Source organism: Neopsephotus bourkii, unplaced genomic scaffold (assembly GCF_033783945.1).
Source record: "Neopsephotus bourkii isolate Nb327-2 ecotype Australia unplaced genomic scaffold, CSIRO-AGI_Nbou_v1 NB_1760, whole genome shotgun sequence".
NCBI lineage: Eukaryota > Metazoa > Chordata > Aves > Psittaciformes > Psittacidae > Neopsephotus > Neopsephotus bourkii.
The window spans coordinates 3,114,181-3,127,051 of record NW_026902234.1 but is presented as its reverse complement, the minus strand read 5'-3'; the positions used below and the strand labels follow the sequence as shown (position 1 = coordinate 3,127,051).

Here is a 12,871-nt window from a genome sequence, read left to right as displayed (position 1 = left end):
TGTTGTCTTTTCGTAAATTTTCCGTTTCCCAGGGTAGACAATAACCAAACTTAAGCAAAAGTGTAGATAATACAAAGCTTGTGTCAATCAGGCTAATTTCATCCATTGGGATTTTGCAAGAACCATGTCTAGAAGTGAAACAGTATTATCTTTCTCATTTGCAGACTGAAGTGATGGATTTAGTACAGATTCTTCTCAGTAAAACCATTCCTTTCTGGTGCAGGTAGCCAGATTTAATACTAATCACTTCCTGGTCAGTATTGCTGTATTTGTTGGTATCTAAGAATTTTCATAATAATCACATTGCTTCATGATCCTGTTGACAGCAGACTTGTATCTCAGAGAAGTCAAGACTGTATTATCTTTGTCATTTCTTAGTTGTTGGATTGTAGTGGTTAATCCTGGGACATGTTTGGGATGGCTTTAGTGGCTGTTTATGTGTATTTCAACATATTTTATTTCTCTCCCCCACCCACAACAGGCAGCCGATTTCAGAGAAGGCAGTTTTATTAGGAAAGAATTACAGATTTTATGTTATTTTTTTAAAACTTTATAAAATGAATGTATTTATGGTTTTGGATTTAGGTTGGAATTCAAGTACAGCAGTTGGTTCCCATCAGTAAAACCACTTCAGCTCACTCAGCAGTACAGTCTGGACACTTACCTGGTGGATCACATTCAGTTATTGATCTTTTTCATGTTCAGAAAGCAAAACAGTCTTCAGAAGAAGAACGTAAGGAAGGTCAGTAAGCTTTGTACTTAGCATGTGTGATAACAATCAGTTCTGAAGGGCTCCAACATAGATTACCTTTTGGAGTACTTAGTACTATAGCAGTGTTATTTAACATTATTTGTTTATTTAACATAAACTCTTAGCAGGTTTAGCTGCTACAAATTAAAATGCTACAAATAAAACTTTGCATAGGATTATTCTGGCCTTTTTAAAAGTTAATAGTAACAAAGGATACTTTGAAATGGAAAGTGGTATAATTACGTTAAATATTGTATAAACTGTTTAGCAAATAAAACTGGAAATTAACTTCATTGTATCTTGAATCTTCAGAATATTTTTAACTTATATGATCATTCTGTATTTTGTTTTCATATGTATAGTATTTGTGGCTGCTATGGACCTTGAAATATCTTCTGATTCAAGAACTTGCACTTTTCTTCCATCTCGTGGTAGTCATCTTCCATCTGGTCTCAATTCTAATGTTAACAATGCTGAGTCTGCTGTCAAATCGAATGGCGTACATTCTCCTATCAGCGTAAAATCCAGGCTTAATTTGAGTATTGAGGTTCCATCTGCTTCCCAGGTAAAATATAAGGACATAAAGCCTCTGCAATATATTGTAATAACTTGGGATTGTCTGTCTTGGGTAGAACAAAAAAAGGCTACACTGCATTTTTATTTTTAATTTTTTAACTAAAAAGAGCTCTAGTAGAGTACAGTGCGCAATAAAGAACTGTTACTTATGCTAAACTATCTTGCCTTAATAAAACAATTTTTTAAAGGCATTTGTTTATAGGCTAACCTACAAAAGATTGTATTTATGCAAAGGAAAGAAATTTAATTTTCCAGTATCTTTTTTCCTTTCCATCACTTGCCAAAGGATTGCAATGGAGCAGGAATGGAAAAGATGCCAGGGCTGAAATACTAAAAACCATTATGTTCCATCTTTCGCAACCAACTACCAGAGCCTCATTACAAAAAACGCGGAGTAAACTGGGAAAACTTCTGTCAGACAAGTTAGGCACATGCTATAGTTCATGTTCAATATTTCTATGATAATGACAGGATGCAGATTTGTAAATTCCCTTATTTTAGCTCTTTAAAATTGTTTCTGATTAGCTTAATCACTGATGAGTGGCTCAAGAAGAATTAGCTCAAGTACTTTGTCATTTTCATGGAGACTGAATTTTTTAATGTTTTCTGTCTTTATGGCAGCAACATTCTTTGCCACAGGTGCCAATAAATGATAATCAGTAAGTCTTCTCTACATGAATTCTTAAAGTCATGTATTCTATACCGGTCTATAAATTACACATAAATCTGTCTTCCAGCTTTAGTCAGTGAGAAGGAACTGAACAGCAACTAGTCTTACACTACCTCATATACTTCTACAATGGCTGTGCTCTAAGTTTCTGCCTAAAAGAATGTCAGACTTGGGTTACAGATTTAGTTACTCATCTTCCTATGTTTTTTCTAATGTTCTTCAAATAAGATTAATGCTCAGATGCCCACTTAACATTTGCACAGGATACCGCCTTTTAGATGAGAGTGGGACATCTCCATTTAAGTAAAATGTTTCTGTGGGGCTTGGTTGGGATTTTTTTTTTTTTGGGTCTTGTAACCAAAGAAGAGCCTCCTTATTTCCACCCCATGTTACTCAATCAGACATCTGTTACATGTGTCTGCTGTGAGCATGCTGCGCTGAAGTTTGTAGGTATTTTAGGTACAAGCAGATTTACATACTTTTCTGTAAAAATCTGTAATTTAAGTCTGTAAAAGCATTTGTTTATGTTAACAGCTTTTCCAAATATTTGCACATTTTTCAAAGCAAATTATGGGCTTGCCAGAAAACTTTTTTGTATATAATGCAGTATGTAAGTTTTAGAACCTAAGCTAGCTAAGGATCTGAAAGTAACTTGAGTGGATAATGTGAAGCTTCCATACGCTCAGATTTTGCTGTAGGATGAATATGTATGACCAAATGAAAAATACCCTAGTTCAGTAGAATTCCTACAACTTTGGTGGCTTATGGCACAATATGCTCATCTTTCTTTCTGCTTTATAACCATATTATAATATGGACTATAATACATAATTCAGTATAGGGAAGGAATGGTAAGAGTTAGTCTCATAATGTAGTTTGTGTGGTGTGTGCTAGGAATGCTACAGGAAGATACGTTTACAGCCAGCATTCCAGAAAATGGTCATGGAAGTAGTTATGTAGCAAATTTTAAATGAGAGAACTCAAACAGAATGTAGAAGAAGAAGAAATTAATAATACAGGCAGCTTTCATGAAAACCCCTCAAAACTATAAGCCAAGTAGCTTTTCCACAAATATCTGTAGTTCTCTGTAAATCCAGAACCTGGTCATAAACTCCAAATTTTCTTCTTAAAGGTCAAAGATAAAGTTTTCTGAAACTGCCATGAAGTCTTATTTAGGAGAACTTACAGGCAAACACTGGCATTTATCCACATAGTTTCACTCAAGTTTAACTTGTGAGGAAACTGATGCTGTAGATTTACTTGTCAGTTATACTAATTCCGGCACTTGTGCAGCTGTCATTGTTTACAGCAACTTTTAGGCACTGAGGGGTTGTTTCAGTTGTTTCAAGTTCGTAATTGATGGTAAGTAGCAATTACAGCAGGCAAAAATTTGAATCTAAGGTTTATTTCATTATCAAAATCTATGACAGGAGCCTGACAGTATGCAAACATACAGAATATCATTAAAGTAAATTAGAACATGTATCCTAGAACTCTGTAAAAAGAAAAGAATAATAAATTGCTTTATTGCTTTATATCAGACATCAATTTAATATTCACAACAACATGTTGCCTGTGTAATTTGAACTCAGAATTTGGGTTTCATTGTCACAAGGTAGTTGTTGAGGAAACCTCACATATTTGTGATGGCTGTTTGTGATGAGACCACTGAGCACTGTGGAAAGATACAACTGAGCATTCATATTTACTAAACTACTTTTTAGTCTTAAACCTTATTTTTATATCTTGCTCCTGCAGAGTGTAACTGTCTGGTTACTAAGTATGTTTGCATACACGGATTAAAATGATTAATATTTTTCTAAAATTCAAGAACTGTAGAATTATTTGTTTACTAAAATTAACCCTGTTATATATTCCTCAGAAATATCTAAAAGCTTTTCTATATTTGTAGCTAGATAAGTCCGTGTTAGAAGCGCTGCCACCTGATCTCAGAGAACAAGTGGAGCAAATATACACCATTCAGCAAGGAGAGAGTTACGGAGACAACAGAAAAGAGCCAATAAATGGATGCAACACAGCACTTCTGTCACAACCAGTTGGAACAGTGCTTTTACAAATTCCACAGCTCCAAGAACCAAATACCAATATGGGAATTAATGTAATAGCCTTGCCAGCTTTCTCACAGGTAGGATGTTTGCATTGTATCAATTAACATCAAGTTTCCACCTACCTACAGGGATAGTTAACAGCTTTTTCTTGAGACAGCATTATAACTAGAATCTGTGACTTGTCAAAATGATTTATGGTCCTTTAATACCTTTAAAAAGTCTACTTTCAAATGTTACTTGATGCATCACATAGTATGATAGTATTTATTAAAGATTTATAGTCATCAGTATGCCTGTGTTTTTGCTGTTGCCTGATGTAAAACCTCCTCATTTACGCTTTGCTTTGCAATCCAGTGTGTAAACAGTCTTTTTTTCTGCATTGCAGCTGAGTTACACTGCACCGTAAGTCTGAAGCAGTCCTAGAATCTGCTTAGCTATTCACAGGAGGCTCACTCTGTTTAAGTGGATGTTCTGATGGTGTAAAGCCAGCCTCTGCTAGCTTCTGTGGATGTGGTTGTTTGTAACACATTCCTGGGAGAAAGGCAGGCTTGGCTAAAGATTGTGCATATCTCCAGAATTTTTTATTGTGCTTGTATACAGCATGTCCAGGATGAGAAAGGTGTGAAGTTATTTCTCAAAACAAGGGCCTGAAGCAGGAGCACATAGCAGTAATGATGCTTCTAATGATATTCTACCCTTCAATCCAAGATAGTGCTGATCAAATGTAGGGTAAAAATTAATTTAAAGATCAAAGATTGGGTTACTTAGCGATGCAATACCTTGCATATGCATCATTTAAAATAGAGCAGTATTTTGATTTGTCTATTTTCTATTTACTGTGCTATTGCTCCATTGTTCTCAAACAAACTGATACCACTTAATCAAATTTAGAGATATTTGTTGCTGTTTCTAAGGCATAATGCTGCTTAGGTGACACAGAATCCAGAGAAAAATGGAAATTCCTGACCCGGTGAACAGTAGTTAATGCACAATTATTATTTCTGGTACTAAAATTTCTTCTTCTTGATTCAAGTTCTCTGGCTTGAAACCAGTTGTGTCAGTTTTTTGTTCCTGAACTGCAAAATTGGGTTTCCCCTGTGGAGATGGTGTGCAAATAGTATATGAACTCTCCATACCCCTGTTTTAAAACACGTAGTTGTGTTCATTCATAGGCAAGAGTTTTTCTTGGACTTTGTTAAATTATGTCCACAGTTGTTTTACCACCCAGCACTCCTTTTCAGGGTGAATTTCAACTGCACAAGGCTTTCTATAAAAATTGTATTTTGTTAGTGTTTCTGCTTTATCAATTAGGTAGTTGAGAATTGATTGTTGTGTTTTTATTATAGCATCCTTGAAATTGTCTTAAAAATACTTAATCTACATACTCGTGCACTGGTTTTCTTGTCTCTTATCTCCTAATGCACTTTGTGACTGTTACTGGATCCAAAAATGTTGGCTTAGCAGAGCAGCCTTTCTGTTTGAAGATGCAGTTCAAGAAGAATTGACTACTTCCTATTTATTTGCTAGGGATATCTGTACTGTCTATTTTAAAATGCCTTATGCTTGTACTCCAGATTTGTCTCTTGAAATCCATTCAGCTTTATTGGCAAAAAGAGAGAGCTAAGATTTAAAACTTTCATTTTATAAGTTAGGTCCAAGTTTAATACTTAGGGTAATGTTGTTGAATAGCTTCCTTACATTTGGCAGGGGAAAAAAGAAACTAAAACCAGTTCATTAATATGGGAGGATTTTTTCCAGTGATAAAATCAAACATGAACTTAATTCCAAACTATCATCTTGGTCTGAATATAGTTTGACAGGGTTTTTTTATTGTTAAAGTCTGTGGGAGTGTATATTGTATGAGTGCACACAAACATTTGAGATTACTTTCTTTCAAATGATGCAGTCAACTAAGCAGTAATAGGTTTCAGGTATAGAAACATTGCAAGCCACTCCAAATTGAGTGCTTTAGCTGTATCAACTCAGCAGATGTAAATGATACCCTCACATCTTTTTATAGCTTAATTAGGTTTGGTTTTCAACCCTTCATTCCTTTTGACTGAACTGTGATTTTATGCCAGGTGCTGAATTAATTGGCTGATAGTGATTTATTCATTAGAAAACATGTGGAAAATATCCACCGTTGGGTAAGTTTCTCCCATAGAAAGCATTCAGATATATTGCATTAATTTCCATCAGCTGCAGAAGAAATGTTAACATTTAGAAGAGCTGTATATCTCTGTAGCAGCTGAATCCTGTAAAAGCATAGGATGCAAGAAGTAAAGATTACAGTTGCTTAGAAACTAATGACATTTGTAGTAGTGGAATTAATTATTGGTGGCAAATTTGCACCTCATATCGTTATAACATGGTTCCTTTTCAGGAAATTTATACAGCACATCAAAAATACTGATAGCTGTGTGCTGACGTAGTACATGAATTTATAAAATCGAGATTCTCCATATGATATGATACGGAGATACCATATCATATGAAGAATCTCCATATGATTCTCCATTGCCACGTGAAAGCAATGTTAGCACACTCTGGCTGTACAGTAAATCACACGAAACTCCAGTTAATTAGTGTTGAATTCATACAAACTTGACTGATGGCTCTTCCAGTTGAATTTTTTCATATTACACTTTCAGAGGGCAGTGATAGGGGGAATAACAGAAACATGGCCAGTTCCCTGTTCTGCTTTGTTTGTGCATAAGTTACTAAGTGGCGTATAAAAAAAACGCTGTTAATTGAGGGCCTCCCAAATTCCTGACTCTCCACTGCTTAGCTAGAGAACAGTAACCTTTCTAGAATCATTTTATTAAGTAAGATTTATATTTAAAAAATTAGTTAAGTCTCTGGACTTAATTGGCTGTGTTCCACCACAATCCTTTGTTCTGTACAAATTGAGGTCAGAGTTGTTCCCATTTCCTCTTTTAATTAGTGCACATTTTGGGTGGTGAAAAGTTTGTGTTGGCACATGGAGTTTGAAGAGTGGAAAAAATGTGCTAAATGGATGAGTTTTACCTGTGGGGGCACGTTCATGTTAATTATCTGTATAATTCAGACATCATATATACAAATAGCACAGCATACCTTCCTGATGTATCTGTATGTGTTTTAGTTCAGAAAAACAGATCAAATATGTATTGAAAATAAGCGACAATTCCTACTATCTCTGCATACTGACATACAATAAATAGAGTATCTCAGGTAATGCCAGAAATTGTATTGTGCCCTTAGAATAGCAACAGTAATTTTTAATAAATTTTTTTGTTGGTGTTCGTTGCACATCTCTGTATTCCAACACTGAAATAAAGGGCACTCTCACGCTAGGCAGATTTAATCCCTGAAATTATAGGTTGGCCTTTTTTAATTGAGATTTAGCAGAGTAGAAGCTGAAAACACTGTCCAGTAATATCAGAAAACTCAGAATACTAGACTAGTCTGTCACGAATTTGCTGCTAGAGACACACAGTGAGTAATACATGAAATTATATTTTGTGAATATGGCAATTGGCAGCAAATTATTTCTTGTCTAGAATTCGAGACCCTAGAACAGTTGGAAAGGACTGCATTTTTATCAGTTAAACAAGGGATGGACAACTGGGAGAAAAACTAAATCCTTTCAAGCTAGTTCAAAATGTGAGGTAGCTTGACTTGCCTTTCTTGTCCTTAAAGTAGTGAGACTGTTTCCAGGGATGTTCTGTTTGAGGAGGTTAGCAGCTTCCAGGAAATAAAAGTATCAAAAGAATAGGAGGAGCAAAAGTCTGATTGTCACAGTGCTTGAGTTTGGAAATTTGAAGGTAGTGTTCTCTGAGTTAGGCTTAATTGTGCTGTTAATGTAGCTGTACGTGAATAAAGATAGTGGTGAATGAAGTGGGTGAATAAAGATGCTTAGTGAATTATAGCCCCATAAACAGTAACTCTCAAAAATAATAAATGTAGAGCAGTATCAAGTGAAACATTTTATGGTTTTTACAAGCTAAAGTACATGAAGAAAACATGTATTTTACAGTGTTTCTGTTATATCTCTTTTGGTTTTGCTTGGCATAAGATTTACCCTTCTCATGTAAGTGATCTAGAGGAGAGCAAGCAGTGTTGCTCACTGGTGAAATAATCAAATAAATCTTCTGTTACTGTTCAGGTGGACCCTGAGGTTTTTGCTGCACTACCTGCTGAGTTGCAAGCAGAGCTGAGAGATGCATATGATCAAAGGCAAAAGCAATCAGAGCAGCAACCTGCTAGCACTTTTGGTGAGTATATAAAGTTGCATAGGAGTTGCTTACTATTCAAAGACAGTTACGCAACCCTAAATAACAAACTGGAAAAATATAACACAAGCTTCTATGAAGATGCTGTGTTCAATCAAATTTCTTTATTTATTTTTGACAGACTGTCAGTTACAACCAGCTGTGGTCTCATTTTGCAAACAGATGCCAAGCTTTACTTAAATGGGTAATTAATTCAATTCATGGGGACTGTGGTACTAAACTTACACATGTCCATATGTTTGCAGAATGGAATCTAAACTTGATATGTCATGTAATTTAAGTATTGCATCTTCAGTACCTAAGTTAGTTAAATTATGTTCAGATAGCATTCTCATGGTTCCCTGAACCCCATATCACTGGTATGGGTTTCAGGCAATTAGAGATATGATACATCTCACCATATGTCTGATAGTCAGGTGGTTTTACTCTGATCTGATCACACAGGCCTCCTTTTTATAATCAGTAGAAAGAAATAAAATTTCTTCCCCATGAATGTGCTTTGCCATAAAATAAGTTGGAAGTGTCATTGGGTTCATTGCCAGTAAATACCATGTTATTATAATCAACCTTGATTTCATAGTCAGTGGACTGATGCAGATACACTTTAGTCATACGAGGGAGTGAGAGTGATTTCCTTGGTAAACCATTATAAAAATAGTTTGGGGAGGTTTCACTGCTGGTTTTGCTGATAACCACTTGTGGGAAGTCTTAGCGGGTGTCTAGGTGGAACAGTGCTCTCACTGAGGCAAAGCAATTTGTCCAGTAGTCTTCAGATTTCACCATCTGCTCATACTCAAGCACTGCAACGGCTGATATTAAAAGGCTTATGAGTAGTTGGGTGTCCTCTGAGTACACCAATGTCCAGCAGTGCTTTTCAAATACTTAAGACCAATTCCCATATCTGGAATGGCATGTGAGTGTGAAAGTCGCTTTATCTATGTTATGTTCTCCAAATTGATCCATAGATTTTTGTGGAAGATAGAGAGTCCTCCTTCCAATGGAAAAATACTAAATTTTAAATGTATCAACCACTGACTGTTCCTTTGGTTTTCAGTTGCAAAAAACCCTTTGTTACACCTGAAGCATGCAACAACGAAAAATAAGAAAAAAAACAGGAAAAAAAATCCAGTCAGTCCTGTAAAGAAGATTCAGAGTCCTTTGAAAAACAGACTCATTGGTAGCCCTGCAAAAAACATGCCGGCTGCAACTGGAAGCCCGCAGAAGCGAATAGATGGTTTCTTGAAACAAGAAGGAACAGCTGCTCAGGTAATTTTAACACTAACAGCTTTCAGTAAAGCCATGTCTGTTTCTTTAGACTTAGTCCATGTTCACAAATGCAGCTCCTTTTCTTTACTGGAATCTTTACTTGTTGCTTATGTATGTATAAATACGGTGTTAAGGTATTTGTCAGGCTGACCATTATCAACTTTATGTTTGTAACAGTCAGAAGCAGTTCCATCAACTTCAGATTCGTCAGGCCCATCAGCCGTGCAGACTGAACAACAGCCTGGTTCATTTAGGCCACAAGCACCCAACCTAGCTGGAGCTGTTGAATTCAATGATGTAAAGACGTTGTTGAGAGAATGGATTACAACTATTTCAGGTATGGGGTGTCACGCTAGTGGTGATCTTGCAGGCATCACAAGGAAAACTATTTTTTTAGTAGGCTTTTTGTACTTTCTTCCTTCACTGTGCCTTCCACTGGTTATTTTTCACAGTAATCTTGGAGTCTTACTGCCTTCCAGTCTTGGAGTGACTTGATTCTTCCTACTTCCTTGTTATTCTGTATTTTTGCCAGTTCCTGCTTTTTAACAGCAGGAAAATTCACCTGCTCTCTCTTCAACCTGTTAGGCTCTTATGCCTTGATGTTACTTGTGTGGGAGGTTTTCCCTGGTCTGTCCAGCATGTTCCAACCACTAAGATGAAAGCTGTTGAAACGTAACTTTTTTTTCTCTTATGGAGGTGCCATTTTAGGGCAAAACAATGCAGGTTTGGGGTCTTCCGGTTGTGGTTGGTTTTTTTGTATCCAAACTAACTGCTGGAAAGAATTCTGGAATAAAGTGCAGAAGTGTCACACCATTGCTAAATTGTGATTTGAGCCTTAACGTTATGTGAGACAACCAGCAACATCCTCATGTCTTGAGAAATGTGACCTTCGTATTCTGGACATAACTGTTCTCCTAAAAGTTTCAAAACAGCCACTCCATTTTAAGTTCCTACTTCTTTTCCCATTGGCTAATGTTAGCTTGGCCATCAAAGAAGAGTTCAAGAGACACATATTTCAGGACCTTGCAGCCCTTTTATGTACACCGCTGGTGATGCTGGGGGGAGGTATGGGGATATAGCAATTGTGAGATTGGCCCCTTGTGTGCTAACACTGCAGAATTTCTTTCTATTACATTCCATTTATTCTGTGAAAGTATACTTAAAGTTAACTTTTTATTACAGATCCCATGGAAGAAGACATTCTACAGGTTGTTAAGTATTGTACTGATCTAATAGAAGAGAAAGATTTGGAAAAGTTGGATCTGGTTGTAAAGTACATGAAAAGGTAACTCAATCACTAGTGTTTGCGACACTCACTTAGACCATTTTTGTTATAATGTACGCATTGACTGCTTCACTGTGAAGCCACAAGACCATGAGAATTCCATTATGAGTGTAGATAAATTTTATTCAAGAACAGGAGTGGGGAGAAGAGTTGGGCTTTTAAAACAGGTAATATGTGAAAAGAGTAGCATTTAACAGTACTTGCTACAGCATCTTTTGGTTCTAGACAAAGGATACTGTTTTTGTCAGTATTATCCCTTCATCCTATATTCACTTATTTTTCATGGTGCTGTTTCGATCATACCTTCATTCCATCTGATTATGTTCTCCTGCTCTATCCGGATCCTGTCTCACCTCCAACCTATTAAATCCATTTTTATTACTTAGTTACTGTGCTCCTGTTACTCTTCCCATGAGTCAGGAGGCCCAGGTTCCATTTATTATGTGCTTACTAACTGATACATAACTGTGGAGCTCAGCTTTCCATGTCTTATATCTGGAAAATATTTATTTCACAGAATTAACACCCAAAAGACTGCAGCAGTGTAAAAACTTCACTATAATTTTGTATGATGATTTTGATGTCTTTAGGCCTCAGGAAATGGAAAACACCTAGTGCAGTTAACTGTTTTGTTCAATGCTGCATAGTAAATCGTTTATGAAGCTCCTCAGAAAGCAGCATTGTCCAGTCCTGGTCCCTGTATGTGATGTTTGCACCAATGGCAGTGTGTCTCTCCAAAGCGTGGTGACAAGCATAGGGCAAGGGATCAGGAGATGGATGATGCATGTTGTCCCTGACTTAAGGCCTTCCAAAGGTGTAAGTGTAGAACCCCCGGCTTGCCTGTAACAGTGATCGCGAAGGGATTTTGACAGTACAGAGCTGCTTCATTTTCCTTTCTTTGCTTCTAGTAGTAGTGCAGTGATAGAGGTAATGCAGCTGTCTGTTGGCCTCCAAGATTTGTTTCCATTTTTAGCAATGAATACAATACAGAGGCCTTTACCAAGATAAAATCAAAATACCATTCACAATGAATGATGTGATTTTGTTCTCCAGTGTGAAGACTAAAACTTGCTGTAAAAAGGACAGGTTCTTTAACAGTAATTTTTGCCCTCTTCCTCCTTTTCTCCTTCAGGTTAATGCAGTCATCTGTGGAATCGGTTTGGAATATGGCATTTGACTTCATTCTTGACAATGTTCAGGTAGTTTTACAACAAACTTACGGAAGCACATTAAAAGTTATCTGAACTTGTAGTAAAGAGCTTGATGAGAGCCTGGAGCTCTCTGCTAGCTGTGCCATAAGTGCTTGTGAGGTATTTGCAAAGTGCATGATAGTAATGCCCTGAGTTTTTATAATTTCAGATTTCTTTTTAAACAACAAAGTGTTTTGTACATTTCTTTTCAGAAAGTGCCAAATTTGTCAGTATTGCATGTAAATAATTGTGTTAAAATTCTTTTATTGTAGTATAGAATCTATTTACAAAATGTTTGTTTATAAAGTTTTATGGATTTTTACAGTGAAGTGTTTACAGTTGTTTAATAAAGAACTGTATGTATATTTTTGTACTGATTCTATTTTGTGATGCTTTGATGTATAGCTAACACCCCTTGTATTAAAGCCACAGCTTTGATTCATTTCACACAGTTGTACATACACAATGCCACTGTCTCAACATGCATGGGAGATTGCTGTACACTCACCTGGCTGCTGCTTCTTTCTTCTCCAGAAGCTAAGGGAAGAATATTAGCTCATTTTCAGCCTCATCCTTCAAAGACAGAAGCTGGTGTGGCCCAGCCACTCCCAAAGCACACATGGTGTGAGTGGAAGTGTATGTGTTCTCTGAGCTCTCTGTATTTCGGTGTGCTTGTTACCTCTGGAGCCGGGTGCTCGGGGAGGGAGACAAATGAAGATCTTTGCACAGTTACCCAGAGGACTGAGGGAAGTAGCTGACATGGGGCACCGTTGAAGCCCCTATCACTCCT

General features: G+C 36.7%; 1 protein-coding gene across 9 annotated transcripts in view; it reads left to right on the top strand.

Annotated features, from left to right (window-relative positions):
• The window catches only part of REV1 (REV1 DNA directed polymerase), a 56,914-nt gene extending 44,470 nt beyond the window's left edge, over positions 1-12,444 (top strand). For all 9 annotated transcript variants that reach the window (XM_061377895.1, XM_061377894.1, XM_061377899.1 and 6 more), the window contains 8 exons: positions 586-742; positions 1,114-1,316; positions 3,910-4,143; positions 8,214-8,322; positions 9,395-9,606; positions 9,784-9,943; positions 10,789-10,891; positions 12,024-12,444. In XM_061377895.1, coding sequence (XP_061233879.1) covers positions 586-742; positions 1,114-1,316; positions 3,910-4,143; positions 8,214-8,322; positions 9,395-9,606; positions 9,784-9,943; positions 10,789-10,891; positions 12,024-12,135 — 1,290 coding nt within the window. In that variant the 3' untranslated portion in view covers positions 12,136-12,444. The remainder of the gene's footprint in view (positions 1-585; positions 743-1,113; positions 1,317-3,909; positions 4,144-8,213; positions 8,323-9,394; positions 9,607-9,783; positions 9,944-10,788; positions 10,892-12,023) is intronic.
• The last annotated feature ends 427 nt before the right edge of the window (positions 12,445-12,871 follow it).